The sequence below is a fragment of the Puntigrus tetrazona genome, chromosome 13 (genome assembly GCF_018831695.1).
Source record: "Puntigrus tetrazona isolate hp1 chromosome 13, ASM1883169v1, whole genome shotgun sequence".
NCBI lineage: Eukaryota > Metazoa > Chordata > Actinopteri > Cypriniformes > Cyprinidae > Puntigrus > Puntigrus tetrazona.
This window is the reverse complement of record NC_056711.1, coordinates 3,906,216-3,925,627: the sequence shown is the minus strand read 5'-3', so window position 1 is coordinate 3,925,627 and position 19,412 is coordinate 3,906,216. Positions and strand designations below refer to the sequence as shown.

General features: G+C 39.2%; 1 protein-coding gene across 1 annotated transcript in view; it reads right to left on the bottom strand.

The window, feature by feature from the left end:
* The window catches only part of LOC122356299 (echinoderm microtubule-associated protein-like 4), a 67,370-nt gene that overhangs the window by 23,328 nt on the left and 24,630 nt on the right, over positions 1-19,412 (bottom strand). The window contains 4 exon segments of the mRNA XM_043254839.1: positions 2,678-2,750; positions 2,753-2,874; positions 3,302-3,434; positions 8,879-9,061. Of these exon segments, the coding sequence (XP_043110774.1) occupies positions 2,678-2,750; positions 2,753-2,874; positions 3,302-3,434; positions 8,879-9,061 (511 nt within the window).

Below are 19,412 nucleotides of genomic sequence, written 5' to 3'. Positions count from 1 at the left end.
CACACTTTTCCAATTCCTTCCCTTGATTTGCTAAGCCGTGCACACAACTTAGAAGTTGAGGGAATGAATTAGTAAATTGTACGCACGATTTAGCGAATCGAAGGAACAAATTAGCAAATCAAGCGTACGATTTAGCAAATCGAGGAACCAAATAAGCAAATCGAGTATACAGTTTTGCCAAACGAGGAAACCAATTAGCAAATCAAGCGTGCTCCGTAAAACTCTGATCTTTATGCAAAGCATGAATTATTAATTTTGGGGCTTGAACCAACAAACCAAAAAGTTTATAGACCTTAGCGGAGAAAACAGACGTTAAGGCAAGGGAGCATGAGAAGAAATTTTGGCAGAAGTGATCCAGAAAAACAAAAGATGTACACACACACACACACACACACACATTGAAACCCAAAGTATACTTCATCAGCTATAATTTTCTATCCATGTGTATTCGTTCTTAATAAACGTGTATGAAAACATTTTTATTGGTCATAACTTCTGTAGAGAAACACTACAGACAGTGGGCATGGATGAAGCTTTCCAGAGAGCAAGTTTTGAGCCTCTATGTTCTCACACGCGATCAGGAGGTGTGTACTTTGAAAGGCTGTGGGTTCGGTTATACGCATACGTAAAGTGAAGTATACTTTGGGCTTAAGGCCGTTTGATAGGTCAAAGCTGTAGCAAAGTACCTCCAACCTCACCAAACATGGGAGTAAGAGAAGAGGGATGGGAAGGGAACGGATAATACTCCGGGGCAGAGCGGACACACTTCCACATGTGAAAAAAACTGGCTTGAGATGTACATACTGTAGAGGACTAACAATGTCTAACATCCCTAAAATATGCTAATTAAAAGTTGCTTGAGTGCTTCACATATCTGCCAAAATAATACTATACATTACCGTTGTACTAGTTTATTTGTTCTTCTACTGTTGCTTTACCAACTGGGTTTCCCGCCCGAGTAAAACACGTCAAATCAAAACTATTTAGCAGAAACCATGCTGGCCCAGCATAAACATGCATGCTAGTTTTTGTCTTAAAAACTAAATACTACACCGAATTTGGTCCACCATTTACTTCACGTGCTAACCACAGCAACCAAATTTGTCTAAAAGAAAGCTACTTGTGGAATCAACTGTAGAGGCTTCTCTAAGTAATGTGACTGTGGACAAATCCTGGCTAATAATCTTCTTGTTGCATCGTCTCATAAGCATGGATCGGGTCGTGAAATGACATTACGGAGACAGCTAATTGGTTTTCCAGTTCTCCTTAGCTAATTGGACGGGACAGCTTGCAGAGTCGATATGAATAACTCAGCAGGGCTCTTGGGTTATTAAGTACAGACTAGAAGGTTTGCTAATGGTGTTGAAGCATGGCTGGGCTAATGTGTTAGCCTGATTACTCTGTGGATTATTAAGCAAGAACCAAGGGTTTGAATGCTGAGAGGACATCACATCTGCTTTCCATTACTTTCCTCTTCTGGGTGGACCGCTCGGAGCGATCCAGAGCGTAACACATTCTGACCTACACTGTCAGCCTGATCCTAGCAGGACATTTAGTATAGAATGAGGGACAAGTACTAATAAATTATAAGAAAGCAATAATTTGTTTAGATATAATTCACTTAAGAGCCTGGAAATGAGGTTTTTCTAATGAGTAGGCTACTGATGGGATGTTGTTTCTTCAAGTCTGAGTGACTGAGTGCTTCATTTGAACAGAGCAATGTATAGCATGTTCTGAAAGTAAAAATCCAATCCTTTTTTTCCACAATAAAATCCATTTATAATGCAACTTTGCAACTTCCTTTTTAAATTAGCAATATATATATATATATTTGTGAATGTATATGTATTTACATGCATTTATTTATTACATAAACATATAAATATATTTTTCTGAAATAAGCATAATAAATATTTATAAATACACATGTATATTATATAAACAAAAACTTTTATTTCGATTATTCACGATGAATCGTTTGACAGAACTAATATTAATATGAATATGCATATGCATTTATTTAATATATTAGCAAATAAAATAACTGTAAATAAACTTAAACTGTAATAATATTTCACAAAACTACCATTTTAAAATTTTTAATATTTTTAATATTTAATGAATTTATTTAATTGGTGAGCATAAGATACTTCTTTTAAAAAAATATTAAATATATTTACTTACCACAAACCTTTTAATGATTGGTCATAACTAAAAATATATGTCTATATTTTATCTTGTTTTTATACTCACTACACCCGTTAATGAAAAGTGAATCATTTTATTAATTATTTTCGCACTGTACCTTTGTATGTAATATTAAATCACATTAATCACAAACAGTTGTAATGCTTAAAAGGAATATTAATTTATGGAGATATATTTCATTTACTAGTTTCCTTCTTCAAAGTAAATGTTTTAATATTGTGATTAATCTTGGTCGTATTGCTCCAAGGCATTTAGTTAATAATTGTTCAAAATCTCTATGGATAAAACACTTCTGGAACCAAGGCTGATAAAAAAGCGGCCCTTCACTGTTGCGCTCTATTGATCTTGATATTGGAAGCATGTCAGCCCTGCCCCTTGGCTTCGAGTCAGTAGGTTGCGAAACCGCAGCAAGCTGATTGCCAAACGCTGCTCGAACACTGCCAGAAATCGCATGGCTGTTGGGAGGAACCTTTTGGCCGGGGTTGACCCCTTGTTCTCCGAAAGCTGTCTTTGGGGTTGTGGGGGATGAGGGGAAGGGGGTTGCTGGAAGGGGACGGTGCCTGAGGGGTGCTGGGCGCTGAGGGGGTTTTATCGTTAGCCTGCGGCGGCTCCTCTTTCTCCTTGATCCCCTCCATCGGAGGCTTGTCTTTTTTCCGCTCGCCGCCACTGCAAAAACAACATGCAAGGTCAACGGAGGAAGATCCGATACACGTGAAAAGATGAGGAGCGCTGGGCATCTCCTTCAGACGAATGCATTTCTTCAGGCTGAAAGAACATCGCTTAATACACAGACAACATCTGAATACGTCAGCGTTGCAGTCGCTATTTTTGACGGCGTTTTTCCAGACGACTGCGCGCTTTAAAAGCGTGTCTGTTAAAAATTAATTAAGAGTATCCCAGCGCCGTGTTCTCCAAAACCAGTCGTGGAGGTTTGCCACTACAACTCATTGTGATTATCTCCCTAATCTAACACACCTGCTTCAAATCATCAGCTCATTAGTGGAGAGCCGAAATGGGTCAGAGAAGGGAAACGTCCAAAATTTGCAGAGGAGGCTTTGAGATCATTTGCATATTTCAGCTGCGTGTGCATTACCTCTTGGCGGCGGAGGAGAGCGTCTCTTTCCTGGCTACGGACACAGTGGAACTATCTCTGTGAGATTTGCGGCCGCTGGAGCCGCCATTGGCAATGCAGGACATTGAATAAGCCTCTCGCAGCGGGGTTTGACCTGCAGGAGACACATTGTGCATCAGTTTTAGTCCCTCTTATACCTTAAAACTATGACTCAATACATGCACAGCAAAGACCTTCTGTTAAGAGTTCCCACACACTTTGACTTTTACATTTCCATGAACTTCAATTGGATAAGCTTTATATATATATATATATATATATATAGTGAAATATTTTTTCCATTTAAAATAATGGGTTTCTATTTTAATATACTTTAAAACAATTTATTTTTGTGATGCAAAGCTGAATTTCCATCAGTCATTACTCCAGTCTTCATGATCCTTCAAAAATCATTCTAATATGCAGGTTTTTCTATCAGTTTTTTAGAACCTATGATATTTGTTTCCAAAGCAATGTTTGACCTCACGTTGATAATTCTAGTATTAAATCAGCATTTTAGAATAATTTCCGAAAGATCATGTGACACCTGGAGTAATGGCTGACGGAAATTCACAGAAATTACGTATATTTATATATAAGTATAGAAAGATCATAATGTATATTTAAGTATAGAAGTAATAGAAACCCGTTGTTTTAAACGGTAAAAGTATTTCACATAACTTTTTTCCTCTGTATTTTTGATCAAATAAATGCAGCCGTGATGAACATGAGAAACTTTTTTAAAAAATAAACTTAAAAAAATATGACAAATCTTACTGTTTCCAAACTTTTGACTGGTAGTGTAAGAATATGTATTAAAGGGAAGGCCTAATGCTGTTTAATGCATTCTGAAATAATGAGTATATACATTTTTTTCATGGCAAATATATTCCTTCACAAACATTGAACAACTGTGTGAAAGAAAAACAGACAAAAAAAAATTGGCAAACTGGCACTTTTGTAATTTTGGATTTATCTCAGAACTATGAGAAAAAGGTGAAATTGTGAGACCAACAGTCAGGCAATAGAGGAAGTCAGGACAGACTGTAAAGTGCTTAAATAAAGCAGCAATCCAGACATACTAACTGGATTATTCATCTGATTTACTAGCTATCTTAATTACCATACACTGACATAAAAAGACGTTTTTGAACCCACTCCAATGACATTTACACTCTACACCAGGGTTCCTCAGATCTTATCCTGGAGGTCCAATGCACTGCAGAGTTTAGCTCCAACCCTGATAAAACTCACCTACTCAATGATCCTGAAGACGCTGATTAGCATGCTCAGGTGTGTTTGATTAGGGTCAAAGCTAAACTCTGCAGGAAAACGGATCTCGAGATCCAGATTTGAGGATCACTGCTCTATACTGTAGCAAGCCCGGCTTACTTGTTCAAAACCTGGTGCTACTGTATGCACAATATTTTAAATAACGTTAATATCTACAATAATATCGCTAAATATACCATATATAAGAAATGCAAATCAGCACGTTTGAAAAAACCTAAAGGCTTCTGATTCTAAAGTGAACAATAAAGACTTCTTTCAACACAAAAACATCAAATATTTGACCAATTCCAAACCTTTAAATATATAATCATATGGAATTATCAAGATTTTTAAGAACTTTTTTAAAAATGATTAAGATTGTATGGAATCGGTAGCGAAGACCAGACCGGAACGAAAATCTGTGATTTATTTCCCACTGCAGTGAAATGAGAACGAATAAACAACAGAAGCGGCCTCAGATGTCTGGATCAGAGACACACAGGCTCGTGTTCAACCAGTATTTGGTCTTATTGCGGTCGTCCTGAAGAACTGCAGAACAGACCGAGGTGTCCAGCGGAGCTCGGTATGGTATTCTCACGCTAAACGTCAGCGCCGTGATTGCAATGGTTTGCGTCAGCCGTGCTATTTAAAACTCTCTCTGAACGGCCTTGCGTGTGGAAACGTCCGATTTAGGTTCCTGGCTGCTCACCGGTCACTTCACTTTGACCTCTTTGCTCCGTGAGAGACTGACGCCTGCGTGGACTCTATTCATTTTGGGGTTTTTTTTCTCTCCGGGGCACGCGTACGTGTGTGTGTATTATTTTAGGAGGCGGCGATGCGATGTCAGAACCACATGGCTCAGTTTCACGCTTCATTAGCCCACAACAAAAACACACAGTGTGTGGCTGACCTCATCAGACTGCTGAGAGAAACCTTGCTCTATAGAGCTCCAGATAAAACACGGCACAAAAACCCAAAACGCACTCATCTACAGTTTAAATGTTTCGAAAAGTTTAGTGCGCGTTAATGAACCAAGACATCGACGATCTAGGTTTCTTGGTTTATCCTTAAAAGGTGATATATCGCAAGGGCTACAATTATTTAGATGATAAACTGATTCAACGCTTATTAAAACCTCCGGTATGTTTGTGAATGAACTGTACTGTTTTGGCCATTTAAAAAAAAAAAAACTATATATAATAGTAATTTCAGTTTTTTATTCCACATGCTAACTAACACTTCGAATTGAAAATGATATTCTGACAAAGTCATATTACGTTTTATCCCTTTGCACTTTCATGGACGGAGACTGAGCATCCAAGCATAAGAAGATAATCTTGCTGTGTACGAAACTGTATGTGTGTGTGTGTGTGTGTGTCTGGTCAGCACAGCCGCACAGGAAGTCCTCGTGTGACCTCACTCCAACAGGAAACCAAGGAATTATCTGCCTTCCATCAGAAGCCTGTCACTAGCTGTTCGTCTCCAAAACCGCTGGTATTCTCCATCCCTTTCATGCTTAAAATACATAAAGTCTGCTGAATGTAAGTATATGGTCACGTTTAATCCTATTCGGTGTACTTTGTATAATAAAAGACACTCTTAACAGCGATGAAACGCTTACTGAACCAGACAGCTTGTGAAAATCAATTCAAATATATTCCACGATACGCCGAATGAACGATGAGACTAATCACAAAAACAATAAATCAATCACAGCATCGGGCTGTAACTGGGAAAAGCGGTTTGTGAGCATACGGCGCTTCTCTTTTCCTTGGTGTATTGAGCCCTTTTCGCAGATATTGTCCAGAGAGCAGCTGATTAAGGATAAACTGAGGTTTGGGAGAGGGCTTGAGTGGAAAGACTGAGAGTTTGGGGGAAAGATACTGGCGAGTGGGGGATTATGGGAAATGAGGGGGAATAGATAGGGGGATTGAATGTTACAGGAGCAGTGAGTCAGCCTTGAAACTCAAATCAGCATGAGAAAAAGAGAAAGAGAAATGGAGGAGTAAAAGTGAGAGAAATGGGTCAGAATGGGAGCAGTGAGTAAATATGGGCAGCGGAAAGAAAAAAAGCGCTTCGTTCGGGGACTGAATATGTGAAAAATGAGAACCGGCAACCGTCGTATGTCACGACGAAGATTAACAAGCATGATGCAAATGCGAATACAGAAATGCACGTTCGAAATAACTTCTTTTAAATGATTCATTTGATATTAATAACGGTCAGATTAAATGAACTCCTAATTTACACACTGTAGCTCAAAACTTTGTTAGCGTTCTCGAAATACGTTTCTTAAAGGCATGAAAACTGAAAAACCGCAGTATTGTAAAATTTTATTTTAATAGACTCGACTAATTCATAGTAATACATTCTCGATAAACGACAGCTGAATTTTTACTTCCGGCAGCATTACTCCACTGTTCAGTGTCACGCGTTTGATCACATTTCTTCTCATCAATGTTAAAAAGTGTTCTGCCGTTTGCAATCGCCCTCTACTGTCATGTCCGATCAATTTAAGATATTCAAAAGCATTATCTTCTTTTCCAAAACAAATCTTTCGGACCTGAAGCTTTTAAAAGCAGCATATAAAACAAAGTGACTGCGGGGATTACCAGATGCCGATACTGACCCAAGAAACCATTCTGTCAGGATCCGGGATGGACGATCTAACCTTGAATCGGGTCAGCAGCATGGGTCGGCATGCTAATAATAAATAATATCACTATTTTGAGGTTTGTTTTGGCTATTAGCTTCTAGTTTTGATGACTATTACTGCAAAATGTGGAAAACAGTCATAATAAAGACTAAGCGGTGCAGCTGTCCAAGCTGTGTTTTCTGTGTTGAGTCAGAGGCTGGCCTTCTTACTGATGGTTTTATCTGGCAATTGCTGTTCAGGGCTTGAATTTCTGTTTTGTTTAGAGGCTTGGTTTCGTTTTGCCCCGTTATCATCGCTCGCTGCCGGAGAATCGGTTCTTTCTTTTCCTCTTCATTTGGTACAATTATTTCTGGGCCCAGCCCTGCGTGTTTTTAAAGGCAGAAATTCAAGTCCTCGTGTCTTGCGTCTGGAGACCATCGTACGCTGATGCTTGGAATTATTCACGTCTGTTTATTTCCGAAGCCTATCATCTCGCATACAAATGGAAATCCAACCCAGCGGTCTTTGTACGGTGAATTAGTTGTGAATGGGAGCGCATGGAACATGAGGTCTAGTGTGTGACACACCTTTGGTGTCACTGAAACACACCGCGAGTGTGAAAGCGGGACACACAGTACTGCCTTTCCTATTTTACTATTAAATTACACGAAATGTAGGGTTAGGCTGAAATAGCTCTAGCGCCGTTTTAACTCTTAAAATGACATTGAAAAGTATGGATAGTATGTACGTTATCGATGGTGAGAGTCTTATAGCATGCCATTTTTTGCTGCGAATACTAGAGAGTACTATATTAAGATATCGTGTCCCAGAATGCAATGTAAATGCTCATTTTCTAACATAAAAAGGGATATTTTACACATAACATGATGCAAAAGTAATGCTATTATTTACAATATGATGGCTGGGAATCAACGTGGTCAGGTTTTGGGACAACTATGTCCAACTTATTAAATTAAATTAAATTACTTAGTAAATATTGATGGAACGGGCAATAATTGTCACACTGTTTACACTCCTCGTAAGACATCCTCAGTCTTTACATATTAAACCAGGAAAAGAGAAAGTATTTTAACATCCAAAAAATTTGAAGCTGCGTGAAGTTTAAATATACACGAGTTTGTATACGTGTGTGCGTGAGAGCGGGGAGAAACGGCGCGCGAGGCAGCCAGTGTGTTTTATACGGTGTGTTAAACAGAGAACAAAGTGAAGTCAGTTTTAATGGTCAAACATTAAAATGCCTTCCCTCAAGCAGCCCCCAAGATCACACGCTCTCACACACACACACACACGCACGCACGCACGCACACACGCACGCACACACGCACGCACGCACACACGCACGCACGCACGCACGCACGCACGCACGCACACGCACGCACACACGCACGCACGCACGCACGCACACACACACGCACGCACACGCACGCACACACACACGCACGCACACACACACACACACGCACACACACACACAGCTGCTATTCAAATGGAACCGTTCAGCGCCGTGGGTCAAGGCTGGATTGAAACTGTTAACAGATCCTGGGTCTGGCTGCGCTCCTGCACTTCCTCCGTGTAAACAGTGCGAGGATCACTGGAGGCAAAGACGCACACACGCGGCAGTGCTGGGTTACCTTTGCTGCTTTGCTGTTTTTTGGCAGCGGCCGCGGAGTCCTCCGACTGAGCCAGACGTCTGAGCACGTCTGCCAGCGCGGCCTTCATCACCGTCAGCTCATCCTCCTGCTGCTGCACCCGCAGCTCCAGAGACGACAGGCGGTCCTGAACGTCTGATGCACTCGCTGCAGAAATACTGTCATCTGCCAGAGAAAGAGAGAGAGAGATGACTTTCTCATCATATAGAACAGATGCACAACATAAAACTCTCGTCAGATAGAATTTCTCTACTTTGGGCAACAATATCATTGTCAATATTATAAACATTAAAATGATTAAAACCAACTTATAAGAGGTGTGTGTACAAGTAGCTCCTGCAGCAAAACATTTTATTAATATATATATATATATATATATATATATATATATATATATATATATATATATATATATATATATATATATATATATATATATATATATATATATATATATATATATATATATATATATATATATATATATATATATATATATATATTAATAAACCTCTTATAAGTTGGTTTTAATCATTTTATATTAAAACTAAAAACAAAAATGTGATTTATGTGAAATTGTTTTATATATATATAAAACTGAAGGATCATGTGACACTGAAGACTGGAGTAATGATGCTGTAAAAAATAAGCTGACATTACAGAAATAAATGACACTATAAAATATTACAGTTATTTTAAACTGTAACAATATTTGACAATATTACAGTTTTTACAGTATTTTTGTTTGAATAAACGTCGCCTTCACAAACCTTCGAGGCTTCTTTCGAAAACATTAACAAAATCGCATTATTCCAAACTTTTGACCGCAAGTACGCTTTATATATAAATCTCTCTTGTGTTATTGCAGCAAATGTAAAAGTAAACTATCCCACAGAGCTCTCATACTGAAGCATTAATATAAGACAGTTCTCTGTTGTCTAGATGAATATATCCATAGAGCATTAGTGGCAGCACTGCAGCCGTTCTTCAAAGCACATTTCCCATTGTTAAGTGACATCTGTGTGTTACCAGTCTCGAAGACGACCAGACAACGCTAATCTCAACAAACAACATGCAGAATTGACTCGGGGGTGTTTATACACAAAACAGAAAAAGAAAGAAAGGAGCAAAACCCATGAATGAGACAGTAGGAGATGCGGGCAGCACAGCTTATCAGTTACAGATGGAAACGGTGGTAAGCAAAGGCCATTTTACGCATTAAGTCTTGGCTCTTTACTCTAGCAATTTCATTGGGTGCCACTATTCATGCTCATTAGCTTTCAGAGGCTACGAATGCATCTAAACTCAGGTAGGCTGGGTTACAGAACCATGATTTGCTACAGTTGTTACTGCTGATCAGGAACAGTTGCCATTAGGGAGAATATTTAAATTGTATATTTTAAAAGCAAATATTTTTTTAAGTGCATTTTGTCGATTTTGAGAAGCACAGGATACGCCCTCAAAGCTAACAGACATGGACTAGCAGTCAAACACGACAGAACGAGAAGAGTCGCTGTGAGCCAAGCTTAAAGAGCATAGTTCACCCAAAAATGAAAATTATGTCACCCTCACGTCGTCCAAACCTTTGAGACCTTCGCAAATTGCATAATGTTGTACGTAATCCAAGGCAGTATTGAAAATTAACGCTAGTTTAGCTAAACCACCCAATCTGAAACAGAAAGGTGCAGATATTTCAAATCAAATGCAATCCAATGTAAAATAACACTGCATATTTTCTTTTTAGAAATAAAATATAGATTAATCCTTAGTCATGGTACTGCTGTTTACTGTAGTAACGCTGTAGAGAAAAAAATTTGTTTTTTTTGTTTTCTTTGTGCAAACGGCACATTCGTAACATTACATTTAAAAGCACTGGTGTCACATGGACTACTTTATTGATCATCTTCAGATTTCAGCAAAAAAAAATTGTTACTATTAACAAAGTGGTTTAGAACAACACAAGGGTGAGTAATTACAGAATTTTCATAATTGGGTTTATCCGCTATCCATTTAACATTAATTGCACAAACAATCTCTTTAAGACCACAGACCCAATGTACTGATACAAATGCATTTTACAGCCTGTTTATGTGAACTAAAGACAAAACAGACGCTGTTTATGAGGTTATTATGACATAATAACAAAATTGAGTAATTATTATTGTAATTATTGTGCAAGAAGACACAAAAGAGAGTAAGAGTAAGAGTGCCCAGTTGGCTTTTTCACATCTCCTTGCCCTTGCATAGTTTAAAACAGATGCACATACTAGTATGGATAAGAGGAACAGAAATGCATGCGTCTTATCGAACCCTCTGCTGGACATTCTGAAATGAGAAACATTTCTTCATATCCAAACCAAGCTCACCATTATGCTTTTTTAAACCTTTCTTCTCTGAAAGAAAACCACTTTTAGTGTACCGTCCCAAATGTTTTTTTTTTTGATCTTTTTGTAAGTTTCATAGAAGAAATAGGTTCTGGATGGGGGGCATTGGATGGTGCTGCAGCGCTGCATTCAGCTGCCAGGCCTTACTGTGGTTGGGATTTTGATTGCTGGACGGCTTCCCTGATCGAAGAGGCCCTGCATTCTGAGCTGCGGTTAGCTAGCTTAAGGGGCATGAAATACCATATAACAACTCATACTCTCACACATCTCCCATCCAAGCTTGAAACCAAACCATGGGACATTTTTACACCACTAATAAATCACTGGAAGTACTCACACTCTCACCCACACAGAATTCACAAACAAAACACATGGGCACCAATACAAAAAAATCGTAAAAAGCGCACTCGGCTCTCGAAAAAAACAAATTCCCCACATATCGCTAATGATAAGGGTGTCTGCAGTTTTTACTTCACCGAGGAGCTCCGTGTGGAGATGGGAACGAGGTTCGGGAATGCCTTGGCACACACTCACACAGACCAACCCACAACCTACTAACAGGAAGTGAGTGGGGTAAATACCCAAACAAAACACGTCAAACGAGACAACAAAGGGACGCTCTGTGCACTCTAACCCAGAGTCCATTATTAGACTTGAAGCCAAGTACATTAGCTAGATACCAGGTCAACAGCTGAGCTAACCCACTTTACAGTTAGCTGTTAGCACAAAGATCAAGCGGTCCAATTTGGCAACTGCAGCGATGGAGAGCGAAACGATTCAACCGCAAATCAACTTCCTGAAGCCATCCAAGTCTTGGCCGTCGTGAGCCAGAGACGCAAAGCGAGCGCAAAACTACTGATCAATACTTATTTTATAAAGGTTGCATATCAGACCTCTCATTCCTGCATTGAATACTAACATTAAAAATGAATCAGTGCTGCTTGCTTGCTTTATTTCCTTTTTTAAGTCATCTGAAGGACAGGTTTAACAGCATTTCAAAGAATAATCAGGGGGTAAATATCTGATGCCATATCACCCGTGAGAAGCTGAATTTGATGTTAAAACGATGTGTCACGATTAATAACAGCAGCGGTAATTTATTAAATGTTTGAGCAATACTGTTGTGGTTTTATTCACAACATCACCTGCGTTTGCCTTTCTTTCAGCAATGCCAGATTGAAGAAGATGGGGCGTGCAGATAAACAATGTAAACAGGAAGCAGAAATATTAGTGAATTCCTCTCTCTAGTTCTACATCAGATCAGAAAGCCACCAAGGCTTTTTATAAGTTAGGCTATTTCTGAGCTAAAAGCAGCCAAACATAGCACTTCTAGTTTGAAGAATTGGATTGGTAATGCAAACGTAATGCTACAAATTTAGAAAGGGAAAATAAAAATTACCCTATGATTTACAAACCTTCTTTCATCTTTTAGACAGATACAACTGGAGAGATATTAGGGAAAAAAATGTTCAAGCTTATAATGGCAGTTAATGGGGGTTAAGATTTTAAACCCCCCAAAAAAATCCATGTGGTTTTGGGGGTTAATTAATGCAGTTTGAAGTAAAATCATTATATTTTACAATTCTTTTGCAGGCAAACAAAGTTTCTAGGTAGAAAGCAAAACTTGAGAGAGAGAACACAAAAGTTTTGTGAACAAATGCAAAGTTTACTTGGGAAAATTAGATTTTTTGCTTGCAAAATCCAGCCATCTCGAGGTTTCCCTACACAGATTTTGCAGCAGGACTAACAGAAAACTGCTTGTTTTGAACTGACGTCCGTGTGATCCGTGTTTCATACAACACTACACTGTTAACAATAGAGTATAAAGCTTTGTTTCCTGTAAAATCCACCAAACCTTTAATAACGTGATGCACATTATCCTTCAATGAATAAAACCAGAGCCGCTGAACTAAAGAACCTGAACACAAATAAACATTCGCAAGTTACCGCAAATGACTCCACTGGGGTGTTTATATACAGCAGACACAGGTCCACACACACCAACGGCGGGTTTATCTTAGTCAAAAATTGACCAAGAAACTAAAAGCAAACATCTCAAGCTTGCAGGAAGTAGTCAATAAAATCCAATCTCTGGAGGGCTGCGAAACGCCTGCAATATTTCATTTGCCTTCTCTGCCCGTGGTTTCCTCCCTGTCTGCAGGTCCTTCCTCTCAAACCGTCTTATCTCAGCAGACCACGGAAACATGGAGAGGGCAAACGTTTATAATACAATGCATTTCTTTGAGAGGAAATCGCTTTGGGAGGTTGTTTGATACTGGCAGTGCGTACGGAAAAACCAAGGGCAGAGGGAGAGCACTAAATAGAAAGAGAAGGGAGGGTTTGAAGGTGATGGAGTATCCCCAGGTAACCTCCACCATATATATATATATATATATATATATATATATATATATATATATATATATATATATATATCTATAATATAGATAAAGACGTCTCACCAGAATCTAAAATGAGCATAAACGTGGCCTCTTCCACATTTTTACCAATCATTCCTTGCTGGCTAAGAGGAAGGAAGGCCTACACACATGTCATATTTCACAATAGCTCGTCAAATTCCTTCATTTTCTCCCCCAACCCTTCAGCACGTACACCTAAACGCGCGCACACACACACACACACACCTCCAACCCAACACACATCACCTCAGAATTCAACCGCTGTATCTGGCACAGAAAACGCACCGACCTCCCAGACTCGGAGCGGAGCCCAACATACGCTCATGCGCACAACTCCAGCGAGATACCGGACTCGATGTGGGACAATCCCATGGCTCGTGGCCAGACTTCATGCTCGTAAGACTTGTTTTCGGCGTGCTTCGTTTTGACTGGAGGTCTATGGAGGAAGTCCTCAGGGTTAGATGGCAGATTTACAGCTGTGATAAGACTCAGTGGTGCAATCAGCCCCATTCAGGCTCTAGCTGCACACAAACACAATGTTCTCCAGCATTGATTGATGTGTCTTGTTAATGTTCACCGTTTGCGGCACTTATTGTTAACGGATAGCCCCGATAATCTGTCGCTGGGTTTCTGCGAGCTTCCCGAGTACGTGATAAGAGATTGACGGAAACATCGACCGGCCACACGCAAAACTGGACCTGACCTTCACGGAGAAGCAGGGAATGTCTCTTGTGTACCTGGCAAGAAAAATAATCAAGTCACGCTGCCGGGGTTAGAAGATCATTAAAACACTCAGCACACTTGTAAACTGGAGTAGAGCACAAGGCTCTACATGTCTGAACTGGTTATGTGTGTGAGAGAGTCTTATACGGTTTAGAGAACAAAACATTTAACTAAAGTAGGGTTATTATACACGCGCATTCCACAACTGAATGGAACTGATTGCTTGCAAAAAGTACTATGGAATTATCATGTTTTATTAGATGCGCACCATGTTATTTTTGCACATAGCGCTATTGTAACACTTTTTTTGGACATCGTACTGTGACATTATCTTCTTTTTATTTTACACACGCACCTACATTGCGAAAGTAGTGAGTGAAATAAGGTAGAGTTAAGGTTAGGTTCAGGGATAGATTCTACGTTAACACCTAGTTATTACCCAGATAATGCACTTACTGTAAAAAGAGCGTATGCTATTTTGTACTGTGGCACTCCAAACCCACAGCAGTACGGTATAAAAAAAAATACAAAAAGTAACTGAGTAGTATCTTTGAAAATACCTCTGTTTAAAGCTCCCCTATTATGGATTTTGGAAAATGAGCTTTCATGCGGTGTATAACGCATTGAATTAAATCATCTCGCAAAGTTTTCAATCTGAAATTGCACCTTGTATAAACGTACCGTCTCCTAAAAGAAAGAGCCGACTCTGAATCACCAAAACGAATCGTTTTAAAAAAGATGAATCACAAGGGGTTTGAAGCTAAAGTCAAAAAATTAGTATATCGTCCACCCACTTGTTGGTGTTTTTCTGTTTGTTCTTAAATGAAAATACAAATGAATTCTTCGCCACTAGGTGCCCCTTTTAAAATGGCGGGAAAAATAGCAGAATAAACGTGAAGCTTCCGTTACCAAAAATAATGAAAATACTATGTTAGTACTATGGTAAATGGCAAACATGTGACTCTGAAAGGTGGGAAAGCCACAAAAGGGAAGCTGTGTAAGGCCGCTGCGATACTGTTTTGAGTCATTTAGAAGAGGTGAGCTCATACAGGAAGTGACCTCAAAGATGTGAGAGATAAAAATGAAAATAAACGGTAACACTTTACTACAACTAGTTAACTACTAACTATAACTTTTTCCTCAATAAATTCTTAATTTGCTGCTTATTAATAGTTAGTTAGGTAGTTGTTGAGTTTAGGTATAACTGTAAAAACTGTGCAAAGATTAATGCTACACAACTGAACCTGTTATTCATAATACTAACTAGATATTTACCACTTCCGAAGAAAGATAAGTGGTGTTTGCCTTTTTAAATGTCATCACCGTGAAGCTACATCCTGAGGATGATTATTTATTTGCCTGATAATGCCAAAGTCTATTTATGTAATGCAATGGCGCTTTGTAGGGTTAAAGTCGTACCGTAAAAGTACCTGTGACACAGACTCGCGCGCAGTCAGATCCAGACAGCCTCTTGAGACCGGGTATCCTTGTCGCGTGCAAGCAATATGAATTAAGCATTATAAATCAGCATGTCCACACGCGGGGGGATTACACACGCATACATGTGTAACAGACGCGAAAGCTCATTTGCATTTCGAGACTCTGGGGAGGAAGACGTTTGCGCTCCGTCCTCATCTCAAAGTCACGAGCTTCCACTCTAGACTGTTCAGCGGAGCTCGATTGTTCACCGCCTCACTTCATATGCTTCATATCACGTGCTTTTGATTTAGCCTGCGGGTTTGACTTGAATAAGCTCAAATGAAGCTGCTCATTAACTTATTTATATGCGCTACCATTAGCGATTTTTCAAGCTGCATTCACTTGATCAAAAACACAATGAACAGCTGGTAATATTGTGAAATAATTTTACAATTTAAAATAAAAGCTTCCTATTTCAATGCGTTTAAAACATCATTTATCCCTTGCATGCAAAGCTGCATTTTCAATATCACTGTTCAGTCTTCAGTTCGGTAATCATTCTAATATGTTGATTTGCTGCTCGAGAAACACTTGTACGATTAGGGGTGCTAAAAGCAGTCACGCCGCTTAATATTCAATCTAGCTTTATGAATGAGATTCCTCTGTCTTCGGCAGACCGGCAGGCATGTAACAGACATGATTAACTACACAGCACCGAAGCTTCATGTTAATGATTCATTGTAATGGCCCGCGGGTTGACACACGAGATATACTCTCCCTCGCACAAAACCACACGCACTCACACATCTGCGAGGCCCGTGTGAGATAATGATAAGTGCTACAGACCAATGTTGTGACATGCATTTTCACCACCTTTTCTTCTTCTGAGATTACAGACAGATTGTCTTTTGGACGTCGGCACAGCTCAAAGACTCCAGTTAAACTGATCCGCAGCATAAAAAGGCAGCACGGATATACACCAATTAACCTCTGGCCGTTCAAAACTACCACACTACACCATTTCTGCATTCTGTGGAGATAGCAGTATTCTAATGTTAATCTGTATGCCTCAGTTTAATGCTCTTAACTTATAACATTTCCACGTGACTGAAGTTACAACATTGGTTGCGTTTATTAAATAGTATACTAATATACTAATATAATCGCTGGGGTATGTTTGTAGCAATAGCCAAAAACACATCGTATGGGTCAAAACTATCAGATCAGGTTGCATGAAGATATTTTGTACATTTCCTACCATAAATATATTAAACTTCATTTTTGATTAGCAATAAGCTTTGCTAAGAACTTCATTTGGGTAATTTTCTCAGTACTTCGATTTTGTTGCACCCATCCTAACAAACGTACAAACCATTCATGAAAAGTTTATTTATCCGGCTTTCAGATGATGTATAACTCTCAATTTCAAAAAATTGTCAATAAATGACTGTATTTGCAGTCCTGCGTCACATTTCTGCTGTACGCATTTATAATAAAAATGAACATTTCTTAATTATTGAACAGCAAATAGGCTCTCGGAGATTACAAGATTTGTAATTATCTGTGAATTTTACTAGAATAGGCTCAACCCGACCTTCAATCTCAAGTGCGACAAATAAAATGCAGCAAACACATTTTCTCATGTGTTCCTCCTGCAAAAAAAGTATTCAAATATTTCAATGTATTATTTATGAAAAAATATAATTTATTTTTATTGTATGTATTGACATTTTTAATTTTCGAAATAAGAAGTTATATAAAAAATAGTAGGCGGTGTACATTGCACGCACTGCGTAGTAAGTGCTACACAGCCAACATGTGCCCGAAGAATGGATGTCTGCGCACGGAAATAACAAAATGTGTGTCTCCGTGAAGTGCTAATTATTGTGCTTCAGATTCCAGCCTACAGCCTCGCGGCAGCTTTAAAATGTTTAGCGCTTGTGGTGACATGTTTGTTTAAAGACATTAGCCTGTGCAGCCGGGCCAACTATGTGCACCGAGCAAGCGGAGAGACGAGGTTACGCAGCGGCCCGCTCGCTGATGGATGAGCAGGATTATCACAGAGCTGCACAGAGGACGCCACATCCGTTCTATAAAACCACGCACTGATTTAACCTGTGTTACTTAATAGGTATACATCATCCTATTTGCCGTCGCTTAACGTTTTAGCACTAACATCACGGCTGCAATGGCCTTAAAAAACACAGACCTCGAGATAACGGCATTGTATCAACAAATAAGCAGGCACAATCACGATCCTGGTATCTGATGGTAAGAAGATATTCGTAATGCCACACTCCAAAGTCCTTCAAAGAAAGCTTCCGAATCACAAAATACATTTTTGGTGACATTTTGTTAGCACCCAAAGATGATTTCCGAGTTGTATGCGCGTATGTGTGTGTGTGTGTGTGTAGGCGTCCAGGCAAACATATGCGGAACAGTTGAAGTTTCACATGCTCGCAAAGTTTAGATGTCTATTGCACAATTTCAAACTAACCCCTGACCGCTAGACAAACTTAAACGCGCTAACACATCCTACACAAACGCACACACACAGCAGACGGCGGTTGTCCATCTGTAAAAGTTGTCTGAGAGATTCTCTCAGCTGGAATCTCGCCTAACGTACATCAACAAAGCAGACGGTTGTAAAGGAACCCGCGGTGTGTGCTACCTAACCATATTTTGAGGACAATTTTGTAATTTTGAGTCTGATGAAACGTGTTGTGCGGACATCCTCATTTGTAAAAATGCTACAAAATGCTGCAAACAAAGTTTAAGCACGAAATAATCGATTTAGTTTAGATTTTTAAAGCTGCGCGACCACTCTTTTCTCCGCTATTTTTGCTGAATTTAAAATTTTCATATGACAAATATGCACATTTTCAATTATTTTAATATCGCACAACCATACGAGCTGTGCATAAAACCATCTATATACCATAGATGTGTGCAAACACTGCTGCTCGTCAGCTTGCTTATAAAAGACGTGAAAAGATAAGAGATATTACAGAAAGATATCGCAGAGAGAGGAGATAGAGATAAACTTTCATATTATCATTTCTATGCAACTGTTGCGCAACGTTGTTTAATTTTCCTTTTTTTTTTGCCCTAAAGGAACATTTTCAGGCGCTGCATTTTCAGGCAAGTTCCTTGATAATTACGCCGTATTGGCTTAGAAAATAACTTTTCATTTTCAGTCAGCCTTAGCACTCAGTATAATTACAGAAGGGTCGAGATTAAAATAGGAAAAATATAGAAAGTCTTTGTTCATTTTTGAGTGAGATGCTAATGGTCTAATCGAGTTCAATGATCTATGCTAAGCTATGCTAAAAGTGCTACCGCCAGACCCGGAGATCGGCTGAAAGGAAAAAAAAAAAGGTAAAACTCAACTATAAAATTAGCTTTTTTTTCAATAATTGTGGAGCGTTCATTTAAAAGAAACTGACAGAACTACAAGACTAATGTTTTTAAACAGGTTTCCGTCATCTGCCATTGGTCAGACCCCCACGCTCCCCCGCGCTATTGGTCGAGCCTTTGTTGCCGTACGGGGCTGGTCTGGATGCTTAAATA